The sequence below is a fragment of the Vanessa cardui genome, chromosome Z, assembly GCF_905220365.1.
Source record: "Vanessa cardui chromosome Z, ilVanCard2.1, whole genome shotgun sequence".
NCBI lineage: Eukaryota > Metazoa > Arthropoda > Insecta > Lepidoptera > Nymphalidae > Vanessa > Vanessa cardui.
Window position 1 is genome coordinate 14,182,326 of NC_061154.1, and position 15,510 is coordinate 14,197,835.

A 15,510-nucleotide genomic window follows, 5' to 3' on the forward strand; every position below is an offset into this window, starting at 1 on the left:
ATACTCATACGATATAAGTATTAATCAATAATTTAAATACCCAATTTACAAATATTAAAAAACCAATTCAAATCCTAGGTTTATAGGAATTCCTACTACTAGAAATACCTATATAACATTTATGGTTTTTAATTTTGGAACATTAATTTCATCATACCTGTTTTAAATCAATTTATATAGAAGTAATACATAATATTATTTAAAAAAAAATGATTTTTTTATTTTAATAGTAACTAAAGCGTATTATTTTTAAACTTTACATCTATGTAGAGCGCTCAAAGTTATGGCCATAAATCCCCTCATAGTACGTACTTCACATTAAAGTAGTAAATAAGTATTAAATTCACCCGCTACCTCTCATAACTGGTACCAAATAAGGAAAAGTGGCACGCGTCATTCGCCGGAAGCGAGAGACGAGCGCGTGCGCCGATTCTAATGTTCAATGGAACGTACGGAGGCACACTTGAAACATTTTTATTGTAACCAGTGCCGGGGGCCGCGTAGTATTGTTAGACCCTACGTTTTAAAGAACAAGATATAAGAAATAAATTGCTCGGGTGTATATGATATAATTGCACCAAGAAACGACAGGAATAGATATTTTATTACATAGTATCCAGAATATATCCAGTGGTTAGAACGCCTGTATCTTTTTTTACTTTTGGACAACTTCACATACATTACCCTGATCCCAATGCAAGTAGCTAAATCACTTGTGTTATGGAAAATCAGAAGTAACCACGGTACCACAAACACCCAGACCCAAGACAACATAGAAAACTAATGAATTTCTACATCGACTCGGCTGGGAATCGAACCCGGGACCTCGGAGTGGCGTACTTATGAAAACCGGTGTACACACTACTCGACCACGGAGGTCGTCAAATGGTCGTATCTTAATCGATGATTGCTGTCAAGCCCTGACAAGCCCCGCTGACTTTCCATACTCTTAATTTTTGTTTATAATTTATGTCATGATCGACATTGAAAAATACCGTTACCTATTAAGAACTTAGTCTTAACTCAGAAATTAATAAATATGTTTTTCTTATATAACGTCATAAGAATTTTAAACAATGTTTTACTCGGTACGCAGCTAATAATATATATCTCAGAAATCAAGTACGATATATACGACAATAGTCAAAATGACAGATACTCGCCTGTAATACATATAATATTTAATAAAAAAATATTACATTCTAATTGAGTCTTACAGTGACGAAAACTCCGTGATCTAATTACAATACAAATCGGTCATCTGTGTCCACCAAACCGCATTGGAGGAGGGAGAATAGGCAAACCTCAGTCCAGATACTTTTACTTTTATTTCTTTTAGGGCTTTTTAAATTATGTTTTTGACACACACTTTGACAACACTTCTTCGACATATCATCTTACTCTAGTTTGGCTTAAGAAAGCCGACCCGATTGGCTTTCTGACTCTTGTAGATAATATATTGAATTATTTCAGGTATGTACAAATAATGTAATTATAATTTAAAATATATTGATGATAAATCAATAAATTAAAAAAGGCGAGTGGTATAATTAACTTAATATTCATTTTATTTGAATATTTCTCATCGTAAAAGTAATTCCGATTGACCAAATTAATGAAAGTTTTGAATAAAAAATGTACTAAATAAATCTTATTTATTTATTATTATCAACACACTATGTTTGATTTGTCAAATATGGTAATAATAACATATAAGTTTTCATTATAATAAGTAACGAAAAAGTTACAAAAAAAATATCGTGTTAAAAAAAATCAAAATGTTTTAATCAATTGAAGTAAATAATGTTTATATTAAATAATAACGGTATTAAATTAAAAATATAAGAAATAAATCGGATTGTACTTTGTGAAATCTCTCAAAATACTCATTTTCATGTGGCATACAGAATACCATTTTAAGAAAACATTACATCGCGTGTTAGGAAAGCACGTTTGCATCGAAGCGTGTTGTGACGTCACTCGTTTTGGCTCGTTACGATTTGTGGCATGCAGAAACAGAGCCCATATTTTTTTGCAATAATGGAATAACAGGATATTGTTCAGTTGAGCCTCATTTGACGTATCTTTCAATCAAAATAAATCTCTTTTATTTTTATTGAATGAATTAGGATCGAATTTCGACCAATGGTCGACCGTCGCAGCTTTATATAAATAACGCATAAATAACTGGGTTAGGATGTAAGAGTATATCGCTAATTTAAAGTCAATAAATTGACTTGATAACGAAAAACTAAACGTATCATGTAAAAGAAATCCCAAAAATATTACTGCTACCAAGAAACGAACGCTGAATTTTAATCAGACGTATCTATTTTATTCTGTAAAACGTTTTTTTTGCGTCCTTTTTTAGTTGGCAACTCTTATTTTTTAAAACCTTTTTTGTTAGTGATACATGACAGAATAATAAATATGTCACGTCGTATATAATAAACATGTTCCTAGTTTATTAAAATATTTAGACCATTTTTTTTTTTCTAAAAATTACCTAATAATAACAGTAAATTAAAATAAAATTTTGAATCCAGCATGTCGAATGTAACTTACTACGAGCAATGGCTAAAAATTAAAGAACAATTGCAAACTACCATACTTGAAGATGAACGTTTACAAGAATTAGCATCAGCCTTTGTGGGAATCAAGCCGCAAGGAACCGCAGTTGAAATCGTTGCTCGTGTGTATTGTAAGTTTTGTGATTTATACAATAAGTTATGTGAGTGTTATGATCAAATGGAACAAGTTCAAAGACGACCATATATAAAAAAAATAATTGATGCAGTAACTTGTCGAATCCTTGAACTGAAAACAACACTAGAGGACGTAGAGCTTTTCGAATTTACATATCCTGAGAATGCACTACAACAATTACTCATGGTGCCACAAGATATTCAAATTCTTTGTCCATTTCATTATCCATTCGAAATAAGACAAAAAGAAATGCAACATATTATAGATGAAATATTTGCTGGTAATCGAATAGGCGACCCATCTCCAACAGCTTCTGAAATTGAACGCCGAGAACAAGAAAGATTAGAAGAAGAAGAAAGAATACGCTTAGAAAAAGAAGCTGAGATGAAAAGAAAATTGGCTATGGGAGAAGAAATTGTAATATCTGATACCGAGTCTTTACATTTATCACCAGAAGAATTAGAGGAATTGAGGTTACAAAAAGAATATAATGAACATATTTCTAATATTCAGCGAATGGAACGTTCAAGGTATACTACACGAGAAAGGACTCATACTTTTAATAAGGATAGAGACTTATACCTTGAACTTGCTGGCTTAAAAGCACCGCAAGCTCGTGAAGAATTAAGAACGAGAGCAGCTACTTTTATCCAGAAAATATACAGGAGGTTTATGGAACTCAAGCGAGAACATATAACTCTTAACATGCAAAAAGAAAAGCTTGATATGATAATCCCATCTTGGATACCACCATCGGCAAAGGAGAAATTAAAAAAGGTTAAAGAAACTCGACGTGAATTTAGAAACAAATATTATGAAGATTGGCTTGCCGAAAATCTTAAAGAAAATAGCCGTGTACTTAGACTGAGAGAAGGAGATATGATGGAAGACATATCAGCCGAAATCAGGCAATGGTTTCGTGAATGGTATGATGAAGTAAGACTATTTGATGAATTTCCGTTTCCCGAAGAGGGAGGCTCTATATTGATCGTTACAGGGGAAACATTCACGATAGAAGAGTATATTGAGTGGCGGACAGAGGAAGAGAAAAGACTTAAATCAGAAGGCGCCGCAAAAAGTAAAGAACAGATTAAAGCAGAAAAAATAGCAGCTCGTGAGGAAGAAAAAAGATTGAAATTAGAGGCTAAGTTAAAAGAAGAAAAACGGTTACTAGATTATAAAAAGGCAAGACTTAATCCTGATAATGATCCGGGTGTTTATATTACTATTGGTACAAATATTGACCAAGTACATGAGGCTTGGGACAAATATCAAAATCAATGGAAAGACACAGATACAAGAGATCCTTCTTTAGATGTCATACGTGGTTATATATCAACACTGGTCACAGAAAATGCTTATCAAGACTTACAGTTAAAATTACGTCCAGTTGTGGATGAGCTAATGAGATTAGAGCTAAACATGCTTAAAAACTCTTTGAAATTGGACTATCAAGCTGCTGGTATTGCAAAACCTCCAATGAGCAGAAAAAGAAAGAAACCAAAAAAACAAAAAACACCTAAACCAGACAAGGTTTCACCAGCTGCTATGTTCCAAGCTTTAGTTGATGAAGGAATTATAAGAAAATATGAACATATTACATTAGATGATTATTGGGGAGATACAAATTATGCTGCTGCTGATACACGTGCAGTACTTTGGACACCAAGTTTTCCACCAGCATGCTTAGGCGATGTTAAGGAACAAGTCAGATTACGATGTTTACTGACACTTGGTTCATCGTGTCCAAATGCAGTTCGCTCTCAATTACTTGTTGGCCCTAAAGGTTCTGGTAAAAAGACATTGGTATACGCAATAGCAACGGAAACTAATTCTATACTTATAGATTTATCTCCGATGAATGTGTATGATAAATTTCCAGGACCGAAAAATTTGAAAACGATGTTTGCGTACGTTAACAGAATAAGTAGATTAATGCAACCCACGATTATTTTTGTTGATAACGCTGATAAAATTTTCTGTAAAAAAGTAGCAAAAGAAGAAAAAATGTTTGACCCGAAGCGTCTGCAGAGAGATTTTTTTAAAGAGATAATCAAGCCTCTTATCCCCAGTGAAGATAAAATTTTAGTATTAGGAACTGCAACAGAACCCTGGTTGGCAAAAAATGGACCGATGTACAAAGTTTTTCCTTCATTAATTCTTTTTCCGAGAACCGATTACGGCAGTATTTCATATATTCTAAGTAAAATTCTAATGAAATATCACGGCATGAATCGTGAGTTTAATGTTCACTGTGTCGCACAAGTTTTAAGAGGATATGATATAAACTCTATAAGAAAAGCCATCGACGGATTGATGAATGGCAAGCGTGTTGCAGAACTGTACTACAAGCCTTTACAGCCTGAAGAAATTATCAATGCTGTTTTAGATTATGAGGGAGTTGTTTACACGGGCGACGTAGAATATGACATGTATAAACAATGGTACGAGTCATACTCCCCGTGGGGTAAGAAGTATCTGGACTACATGCAGATGCTAGAATCACAACTGGCTTATAAATTAAAAGCAGATAAAAAGAAAAAGTAAATTTTTAGTAACATAAAATTATTTCAAAATTTTTAATTGTCTTACTTACGTTTTCTTGGTTTTGTTGATAAATGAGGGGTAAGGAATCCTCAATATTCGAAGAACAAAACGACCAAGTAGCAAACAAACGTGATACAAGTACACAATAACATCCATATTATATAATATGTATTTCAATAAATTGGATATATGTAAACAACATTTAAAAATTACGGTAAGCTTACAATTGACCTGCATGTAATATAAACAACATTTAAAATACATTAAAATGATTAATAAATTATACAGAAATCAAAACATTTTATTAACGGCCATTATAATAATTATATATACAACAATGATATTCTAATAAACAGATATGTTATAACCATACTAAACAACAGAAAAAAGTGTACCGCGCCGGGGACCGTTTATTTTAGTTTATTTTCACATTTCGTTAAAAGTAAAAAGGATAGCTTGATAAAAACAATAAGTAAAGGGGATAACTAGATGTTTTAATTACGCAAAACGTAATACTACATAATTATGATGTATTATAACGTATTACTACGTAAAACGACTAAAGACAAACGTCCCAATTAGGACGTTTTCTAGTCTTCACTTTTTGCGCGTTAATAACATATCTGTTTACTACAACATCATTGTTAACGGCCATTATAATAATTATATATACATAAATATATTCCTAAATCATAAGGAATAGAATCAATTAAAGTAAATAATAACTTACGACTTTATACAATATTGTAATGATTTGTGATCGAAAGTTTTTGAAAAAATATTGTAATAATCGTAATTTAACGTAACATTAATTGATAATGAGCACTGTTTTTTTTTTACTTACAGAGAATTATAATTCCTATACCAAATATTTGAAACCATTTCTCTTTGTAAATTTACAATACATCGAGTGGCGTTGTGCTTCCTACATAATAATTCAATACATAATTTTATGAGCTAAGTAGTGGTAGAACTAATAGCAGCACTTTCCGTAAGGACTTGAAAAGTTGAACCATCAAAAGAATAGGAAGTGACGTTGCTTCGGACCTAGTTCTTACATAATACGATAGAGGGCATTATACTACAATGTCTCAAAGCATGAACTCGCCGCCTGTTTAGTTCATAGTGTATATGCGAAGTTCCACTAGATGGCGTGATATACGTTCTCTTAAAATAATTAAGAAAATGTTTGCTAAAATTTGTTTTGTATTATAATGGTCTTGGTATAATAAAAATTTAAAGTGGTTATTTTTAATTGAATTTCGCTATATTTACTATTTATACACATATATTTTAAATATCTCTTTATTTATATGAGAATTTATAGCATGAAAAAATTAATAATAGTTACTAAACAAATCATGACCGCGTTGAATGTTAAGGAATGCGCTGGCAATATTAATAATAATGTTTCTACCAAAAACAACACCCAAGAACGTGTGCAATATAATAATTAAATAAATATTTAAACTGCCCTGAAACCAAGGAACTAACTTCGAACTTTTATTACTCTCTAGCTGAACGTAATAGAGAATAATAATTATCATAATTATCTTAAAAATTTAATAAGCCTTCCTTATCATGCCTTTTCAACACGAGATATGAATTAAATTATTTAGTCAAATTAAGATCACAAATCAAAATTCAATATATATTAATAGGTTTTATTCAATTCTACAACAAACGAAATAACTCTAAAATAGTTAATACATAGTATTGTACAATATTACTAGTATATGCTGTACAATATTCCGAGAAACGTTAGCATAGTGTTTAATATAGTGTTTAAAATGTAATTGTTAAGCTGATACAACACTAATACTAAATTATAAATGAAAAATTTGTAACTGCAATAAAATTTTATATGGGTCTCCAGAACCGATTAGTCGAATAGTAAAATCATTTTTCACACAAAAGCTTTATTGTTAACCTTTATACATACATGTATTTGTATTATTATATTCATTTTAAACACTTGTATTTAAATTACGAATTCGGTTGGGAAACTGTATTTGATATTGAAAATTGAAATCAGACTAAGAAATATTGTTTAATTTTTATTGTAAAAACTGGTCTTATTTTGAACCGACTCACAATTTTTTATATTTTACTTCAAATCAGGCAAGTCAGTCAAGGGTACGTCATTGATCGAAATAAGTGATACGTGTAGTCAGAGTCAGAAATCCCTTCCGTCTTTACTTTTAAGTAACGGTTACAAGCAAGCAAACGTCTTCCTCGCGGTTACGATTCAAACGGCACCTAATTTCATTTGTTCTTCTGAATGCAATGTTCGTTGAAGCATTTGGGAATTGGACCCAAGTCACCTTCAACGATAGTGCCAATTATTTTTGATTTTCTCACAAATTTTCATTGTGTAATTGCTGTAACTCAACATCTAGGTAGCATTTTTTTGTCTCCTTTTATTTATGACCAATCTTAACTTGAAAATAATCGCTCTTGAAGGTGTTAATGTTTTTAGTAACAATTATCAAGATAATACAAACTATAAAATAATAAATTTTTCCGCGAAAAATAATCGAATGTCAAATATTATAGTTAATAATTATCAAATATTATTTTAAATATAATAGATGTCTAAAAGAATATTATACAATTTTATCAATTCGGTAAATAAATTAAATGAGTAGCTGAAATATGTTTTATTTTTATTTCCATCGGTAAGAATATTTACTAAACCAATACCTATTCAGAAATTATTTCTATAAGATTTTTAATTCAGATTGGAAAATAATTATACTCAAACATCCCCTTATATAAATATGATACATCATCGAGCAACCTATCTAACTATTTCACAAAATTATTTTAATTTCACCAAACATAAAACCACTGTGAGCTCAAGACCCCAAAGGTAGTTTTAATCACATTATCAGCTGGTAGATTAGCGGTAGGAAGACATAAAGGGTCCATTGTAGTTGCGAACTCGGAAGCTCTCTCTCTTTCCCCCCTGCGGAAATGGCGGCGGGGAGCGGAGACAGCGACATCCGGAGGTGAACCCTGCGGTACTAGGTGCAAGAGAGTCTATGGTCCGAGCAACGACCTAGTTTTAGAAATTCCATACTAACACTGACCAAGTAACATCGATGATGGTATTGTCGTTTATTCGTCATAATATACTTATATTCTAGTATACATTCATCTTTAATTTTTATATATGTTTACCATGTTATTTCTTAATTTTATTTACATAATAATTATTATCATTATTCATAATGATATATGAATAAAAGTTTAAAATAGTGTACAAATAACGACCGCGGGACGAGTGGTAAGAGTGCGTAGAGCATTTGATTGCTATACGGATCTCTATGCAATAAACGTGCCCCTACTGTTAACAGTAAGTGCAATAAGGCGAGGTTTTCATTTTTCTTTATATATAAAAATAAAGAGTGTTTCATTATAAACCGTGCCGTAGTAGGGACTCCACAATACTCGGCTATATTGAAACATAGTAGAGTACTATTGTATAGAGATCTTATAAGCCACCTCGTATCTTTCCTAAGCGGCATGATGAGGGTATTCTTAAAGTGCGATGGTGAGAATATCACCTACACGATATTCCTAAGGAGTATTGGCATGGCATGCGGCCAACCGTAAAAGATTGCTAAGCCTGTATTTCTTAGAGTGTTTCAAAACACTCTACGCCGACTCCGAATATATGGGATAAGGGCATTTGACGATGGTTAGTAACTCTACTCAAATATACTTCCATCTCAATATCATACATCTTATGATACAATATATAAATAGGAAATAATACATATTAGTTGATATGAGACTTAAAGACAAATAGCAAACTCAAGTATAAAATTGTTTTCGGGTGGAAAACATTCTAAAAACGAATTACTAACCAATAGTGTTTTTAATCTTACTCGTCTAATACAATTCAATATGACCTTAATACATGTAATATCTAGTATATTACATGTATTAAGTTACGATCTAGTTTACGTGCTTCTACTAACATAACAATAACATAATGTATGTATTACATACTAGCTGTGCTCGCAACTTCGTACGTGTTTAAATTTAACAAACAAATGTTGTTGTAGGCTATGTGTCTTCTTATTCCATCAGCTTTTTGTCACTGAAAGACAGACAGACGGACAAAAATTGAAAAAAAATTGTTTTTGTATATGTACCGTGCTTACATACATGCATATTACACATATGCATTTAGTAAAAAGTGGTTATATTATTTTTACAATCTTACACTTAATTTTATTATATATATAGATTTTATATGATTGCATTGCCGCCTATAAAACTCTTATCCTCGTACTGTCTAGACTTGTACGTGAAGACCTAAGGCGAGTCGATTTAGGTACTTCATCCCATCTCCCCAGTAAACTAATTAAAACTACAAAGTTTTTCAATAAGACCCTCGTCGGTCTGTGAGGAGTCTGCGGCAGAGCGGAATGTTCCACTTCGTATTGTCAAAGCGTAAAATTTTTACAATTAAATCCGTTCCAAACAAAACAAAAGCTAAATTATATGTTCTCATTTTCTTTATAATAAATCACATATTGAATTATGTTTATGAAACAAATCCACATGAAATTTACTATAAATAAAATATTCAAACATAAATAAAGAAAATAAAGTTCAAATTATTACTTGAAATAAAACCAAACGAACCGTTTTTAAAGAAAATTAAAACGAAACATATTTTGGTATCTTTACTTCAAGTGAAACGTTCGTATGATAAGATTATAAAAAGGTTCGATATTTGGTTCGTACATAATTATACTGGCAGTCGCCCGCGGTTTCGATCGTTTAAGGGTGTTGGTTTTCATGGGTTAGGTAAGAAAAGTAGTCTATGTCTTTTCTTGGAGCTCAAGTTAGCTTAATACTAAATTTCATCAAATTCGATTCAGCGGTTTGGTCGTGAGAGAGCGACTGACAAAGTTACTTTTGACGACCTTCCTGGTCGAGTGGTGTGTACACCGGTTTTCATGGGTACGCCACTCCGAGGTCCTGGGTACGATTCCCGGCTGAGTCGATGTAGATTACCATTAGTTTTCTATGTTGTCTTGGGTCTGAATGTTTGTAGTACCGTCGTTACTTCTGATTTTCCATAACACAAGTGTGACACAAAATTTTAACATTTATAATATTAATATAGATATGGATTATTTAGGAAATTCATTTTCGTATGTACTGCATACAGTGCAGGAGTTCTAATAATTGAACTGCTCACAATAGTACGATTTCACTGGCAGTCAATGGCTAAGTTTAATTCAAATGACTGAAATTGATATAACGATGCATAAGTAGAGGCAGAGTCGTACGCCATCGCTCTTTGTTACATTTTGTTCTATATTTCAATGTCACATTTATAATGAATGTGTGTGTGTGTGTATAATATGAATGCGTTTTGTGTTGCGTATTTCTCATGAATACACGATGGTTATTGAAATGAAGTATGGTAATCGAGTATGAAAGAAAATCCGTAGACTATGTCAAATTAATTAGATTTAGCCAGACCAAAGAAAAATGGATAATTATAAAACGTCCTAAGTCAACTCTATAATACAAACAAAACAGGTAAGCGCGATTTGAGCTGATGATTTGATGCACGCAGTCAGTCCACTGGACTCTCAATACTTGTCCCATAACATGTTTATGTCGATCAATAAAAAAATAAAAATCGGTTTTCTTTTGTAAATCTTGAGCGCTTCATACAATCGAATCATGGAATAATTGAGTTTCTTGGCTCTTAAGCATGGAAATAAAGAAATAATGCAAATGTACAGCACAATAAACAACCGGTATAAAGGCGCGTTTTCATAATCAAATAGTTTTTAATAAAGACAACGAATTCGAAATTGTAATTCGATTTTTGATCTCTACGTCACTTCTTGAATTTAGATAATGTCAGCAGTAGCAGTTTAGGTTTGGTTATTTTCGTTACTTTTACAAGAATATATATATATACAGCTTATAATTGACACAATTGAAGATCGATAGCTACAATGATGCTTCGCTGTAAAATATAATACAATTTAATTTAACATTTTATAAACTGACTAAGCTGAAGTTCTTAACTTTGAATTAATAAATTTCCGTAATTCAATAAACGTCAAACCACAGTAATTTCGTTTGTCACATAAAAGGCAATAACAGTTCCACTTTAACTGATTCCATGTATTTCCCGTGGGCTGTTACCAATAACCATTAAATAGTTTTGTGATTAAAATGTTGACAAGTCGTCATAGCCACGTATGAAAATTCCGCTTAATTTGGGACGCACCGACTCCGCCCTCATCCCTCTACCCTATCCCTGCCACCTCTCTACGTTCTAAGCTCATTTCCTGCGCACCGCCTGCCTGAATTAATTTTAAATTAAGTACGGATAAAGCCAGGATCTGTCGAAGTAAACATAAATAAATACGCTTTGATTTCGTAACTTCAGTTCAGTTGAGTGTGAGTTATTTAATTATGAAATGCTCTTTGATTTGTATGAAATGGGAATTAGAAATACTTGGTTATTCTATTATTGTATGTTTAGACTTTACAGGTTCAGAATTTGGGGTATGTTTGATATTATGAATAACGATATAAAGTATGAGATTTTGTATTATTAATTATGTAACGTGCTGGAAAGCGGCATGATGCTCTCATATACCGTCATAAACTTTCTTTACGACCTTGTCTTTGTATGATGCGCATTAGATACTCTGATAGCGATGATTCTATCATTATAATAATGGGACAAAAATTAATATTGTTTGGTATAGGTAGGTGAACAGGAATTAGGCAACCATATGATAAGTCACCACCATATATAAAATAGTACTGTATGAAATAAAATAACCTTGGGAACTAAGATGTTCATTGTGCCAGAAAATTCACTGACTTAGGTACTCACTGTTCTAATCGGAACCCAATAATAACGCCAAGAGCAATCCTTAGTGACAAGTTGTACCTACACAGACGGGCTTTCACAAAGCTATTTTTTTTATTATAAATAATTTAATAACCATTGATTACGATGTTTAGTATCTGCTGAACGACTCTGATAATATTTTTAAAGTAAATGAAATACAATATGAAACCAATAAATAACGACACTTGTATTTATTTAATTGTATTGCTCATATATAACAGTTAGGTTATTTTTTCTTTACTCAAATATAATCATAAACCAACATTTAATATATTTAGTGGCTGAGCACAGACTAAGTAAAAAATATAATAATTAGAAAACATGATTATCAAGTTGAGTTAAGAAAAATTCAAATAAATATATTTAATTTCCGATAATTCTATTATATATTAAATCTTAAATATAAAGTTAAAATAAAATAGCTATATTATATTTAAAATTAATAAGATATAAAAAAATGTACGTTACATTCCGATTATTATACATATATAATTAAAAAACATTTTTGTCTTAAGTATTTAAACACCCTTACTGTAAGTAGCGGCAACACTGCGGAAGTACGCGGCGCGGCAACGTCGCTGCTGCATCGATCATGCCGCCACGCACACATGCAAAGATAAGACACGTAACACACACTAATGCACCTTTCTTCACGCCTCGAGGTGTTCAGGTCACGTATAATCAGTATAAGACCTTTAGATTGTTTTGACTAATTGACTTTTAAAATGAGTTTATTAGTTAATACGATATAATTTATTTCATTTCTTCATTTACATATTCTGAATGTGCTTTCGAATAGTTTTGTTTATGGATATGAGTCTTAATTATATTTTACTTTTAACGTATATGTATTTAAAATATTAAAATCTCGCGCTAGGATTTGAATATCCCTAAAAAAAATACCTTAAAAAAATCCCCACAAATGAAAAAGGCAATCAAGTATCCAAAGCTCTTTACTTCTCGATCGGTTTTCACAAGCTTTGATCAAAGCTCGGAACGTTCTGTCAAAGAGTCGCAGTATTTTTCATTAAACCATTCGGGTTTTTACATGAGAATTTTTCATTTCGTGTTTGAAATTGAATTTGTAATTTAAGCCTTAAGACGTATTATTGAACGAAATTATTTTTTAGGATATATTTAACTGTATCAATATGAGGGGTGGGGAGGGGAAAAGGGATCTCAATGTGATGGATTATTACAGTGTTAAGGATGATACATACTTTTACTAATTGTTGTGTATCAAATCGAAAATTAATATAATAAATATCATCAAATCCTCTTTGCAAATCAAAATGTTTGCATTCATATCATTAGTATGGTTTAACAAATTAGTACGCAAATTTCGACCTCGTGGAATATTGACTAAAATGCCAACAATTGTATAGTCAAGCCATCCCATAAAAATAGTTAGCTTAGTTATACAACCCGTGTCCGCGCGGGTACAATAAGAGTTTACATGAAATGTATTAAATTAAATCATATTAAGAGGTAAAAGACAAACGTAAAAATATTCTTTTAAGAGATTCGTCTTTATCTGAAGAATAACATACCAAATAGTGCGGTATAGGGTTCCCTAAGGCACTAAAAAAATATATTTTCCAAGAAGCAATGTTTTGTGGTGCAGTTATATTCAGTGCGTTACTCGTACTTGTCTGCCGTTTTTAAGCAATATCCTCTACAGGCCTTTGACGAATAACTATAAACTTACTAACTAACTAACTAACTTTGACTAATAATATACAAAAATATTTATATTGTTTAATAGCTTTTATTATATATGCTTTTATTATTTATTTAAATTAATAAATTTGTGTTTTTTTGTCTTTTATTATAAATTTGTCTTTTATTAATTAAATGCAATTTAATTAATAAAAGACTTATAAATTCTATATGCTAAAAAGTATACATATTTTATTTGATTCAATATTACCAAGGTGTTACTCACACGTACCAATAAAAACAAAAACATCTGTTTCCATAATTAAGAGTTTATTTACAACCACCTTTATTGATGTAAAGGATAACACTGAAAATCTATCAAACACATTTCATAAACTGGGAATTGAATTTCAATTTCGTTTAAAATTCAATTAAACTACGATGCAGCAAATAGGACTAAACGCTGAACTCACCCCTAAAAGTCGACGAGACATATATAACACATTCGCTGCTATTACATTTATATTATACATATATTTATGTTATTTATAATTATTCAATATAATAATAAGTGTAATTAAAATAAGAGCTTAGGTAACTCAATATGTATATAGAAAATGTTGGTCTCCAACGAAGATTAAGGGTTCAAAATCACTGAACTATATATTTATAATGAACTTTCATAGACACAGTTTGATTTTTATAGAAACACGTGTTTAGCGACATGTGTACCAACGCATAAACCTTTAAACCTTACCCTTAAGCTAGGCTAAGCTTCCATTTGGAACTCCTGTTTTTGGCAAATTAACTGTATTTAATTTAATTTTAGATACCATATAAATATTTAGATTAGGGAACGTGAAAACTGACCTAATGGCAAAACAAGTAGTAAGTACTTGGAAAAAATAAAAGAGCTCTATAAGAGTAGAGTATCATATGGTGTCATCGTTAAATTAGCTCAAAGGAATGTAATTATTTTATTGATATCCTCAAACATGTACATGTAAAATTTAAAATGGATACGATACTTAGAAGTATTATATCTGATGGTACATTGAATTGATTGTAAATAAAATAAACCTATAATCACAAAATTATCATAATATTAAATAAGTGTAAAAAGTAATTAAATAATAACAACTACAATAAATTAAACGATTTGTACTTATATATCAGTAACCGATAACGTTTTATGCTCAGCAACTTCATGTTTGGGGGACTGTTATGATGAATGATGCTTGTAATGGTGTTTCGTATTAAACACCATGCAAACAGCGTGAGGGGTCCCGAAGTTTACGAGATCTTGGAGTGTAACCTTATCTGTTTCGGGTACGTGACAGCGTTACAAAATTTTACGTTTATGTCTTCGAAAAAACAAGAATCGAAAGTGATGGATAAATGACATACGAAATTTCTTCCATCATTGAAAGACACCTCTTTCCCACTTAGGGGCACTTTATACAAATACCCAGTTTCCCGCGATCGATGAAATACCTTTATATTTTGAAAATATAGATCCTGTCTTTTCCGATACATCCAGAACCTACAAATAAATTAGTAACTGAGTGTTATTACAAGGCATTATTTTTTCCCAAATTGAAAAACAATTAATGTGTGTTTACGTGTCAAAGTCATCGGGGCTGACATTAGGTTGATTTATTTTCTAGACAGTTTACTGTTATTTGTGT

At 31.4% G+C, this 15,510-nt stretch overlaps 2 protein-coding genes across 2 annotated transcripts in view; both read left to right on the forward strand.

Moving 5' to 3' along the window:
- The window catches only part of LOC124543394 (DNA-binding protein D-ETS-3), a 74,747-nt gene that overhangs the window by 14,362 nt on the left and 44,875 nt on the right, over window positions 1–15,510 (forward strand). The window lies entirely within an intron of this gene.
- Window positions 2,548–5,368, forward strand: LOC124543393 (dynein regulatory complex protein 11-like). Its single transcript, XM_047121609.1, has one exon. It carries the CDS (start codon window positions 2,548–2,550, stop codon window positions 5,251–5,253), a length of 2,706 nt encoding a protein of 901 aa, XP_046977565.1. The 3' UTR covers window positions 5,254–5,368.

Bases quoted from the DNA above. Each gene is read 5' to 3' on its own strand.
- LOC124543393 (XM_047121609.1), top strand. From the start codon at position 2,548: ATGTCGAATGTAACTTACTACGAGCAATGGCTAAAAATTAAAGAACAA.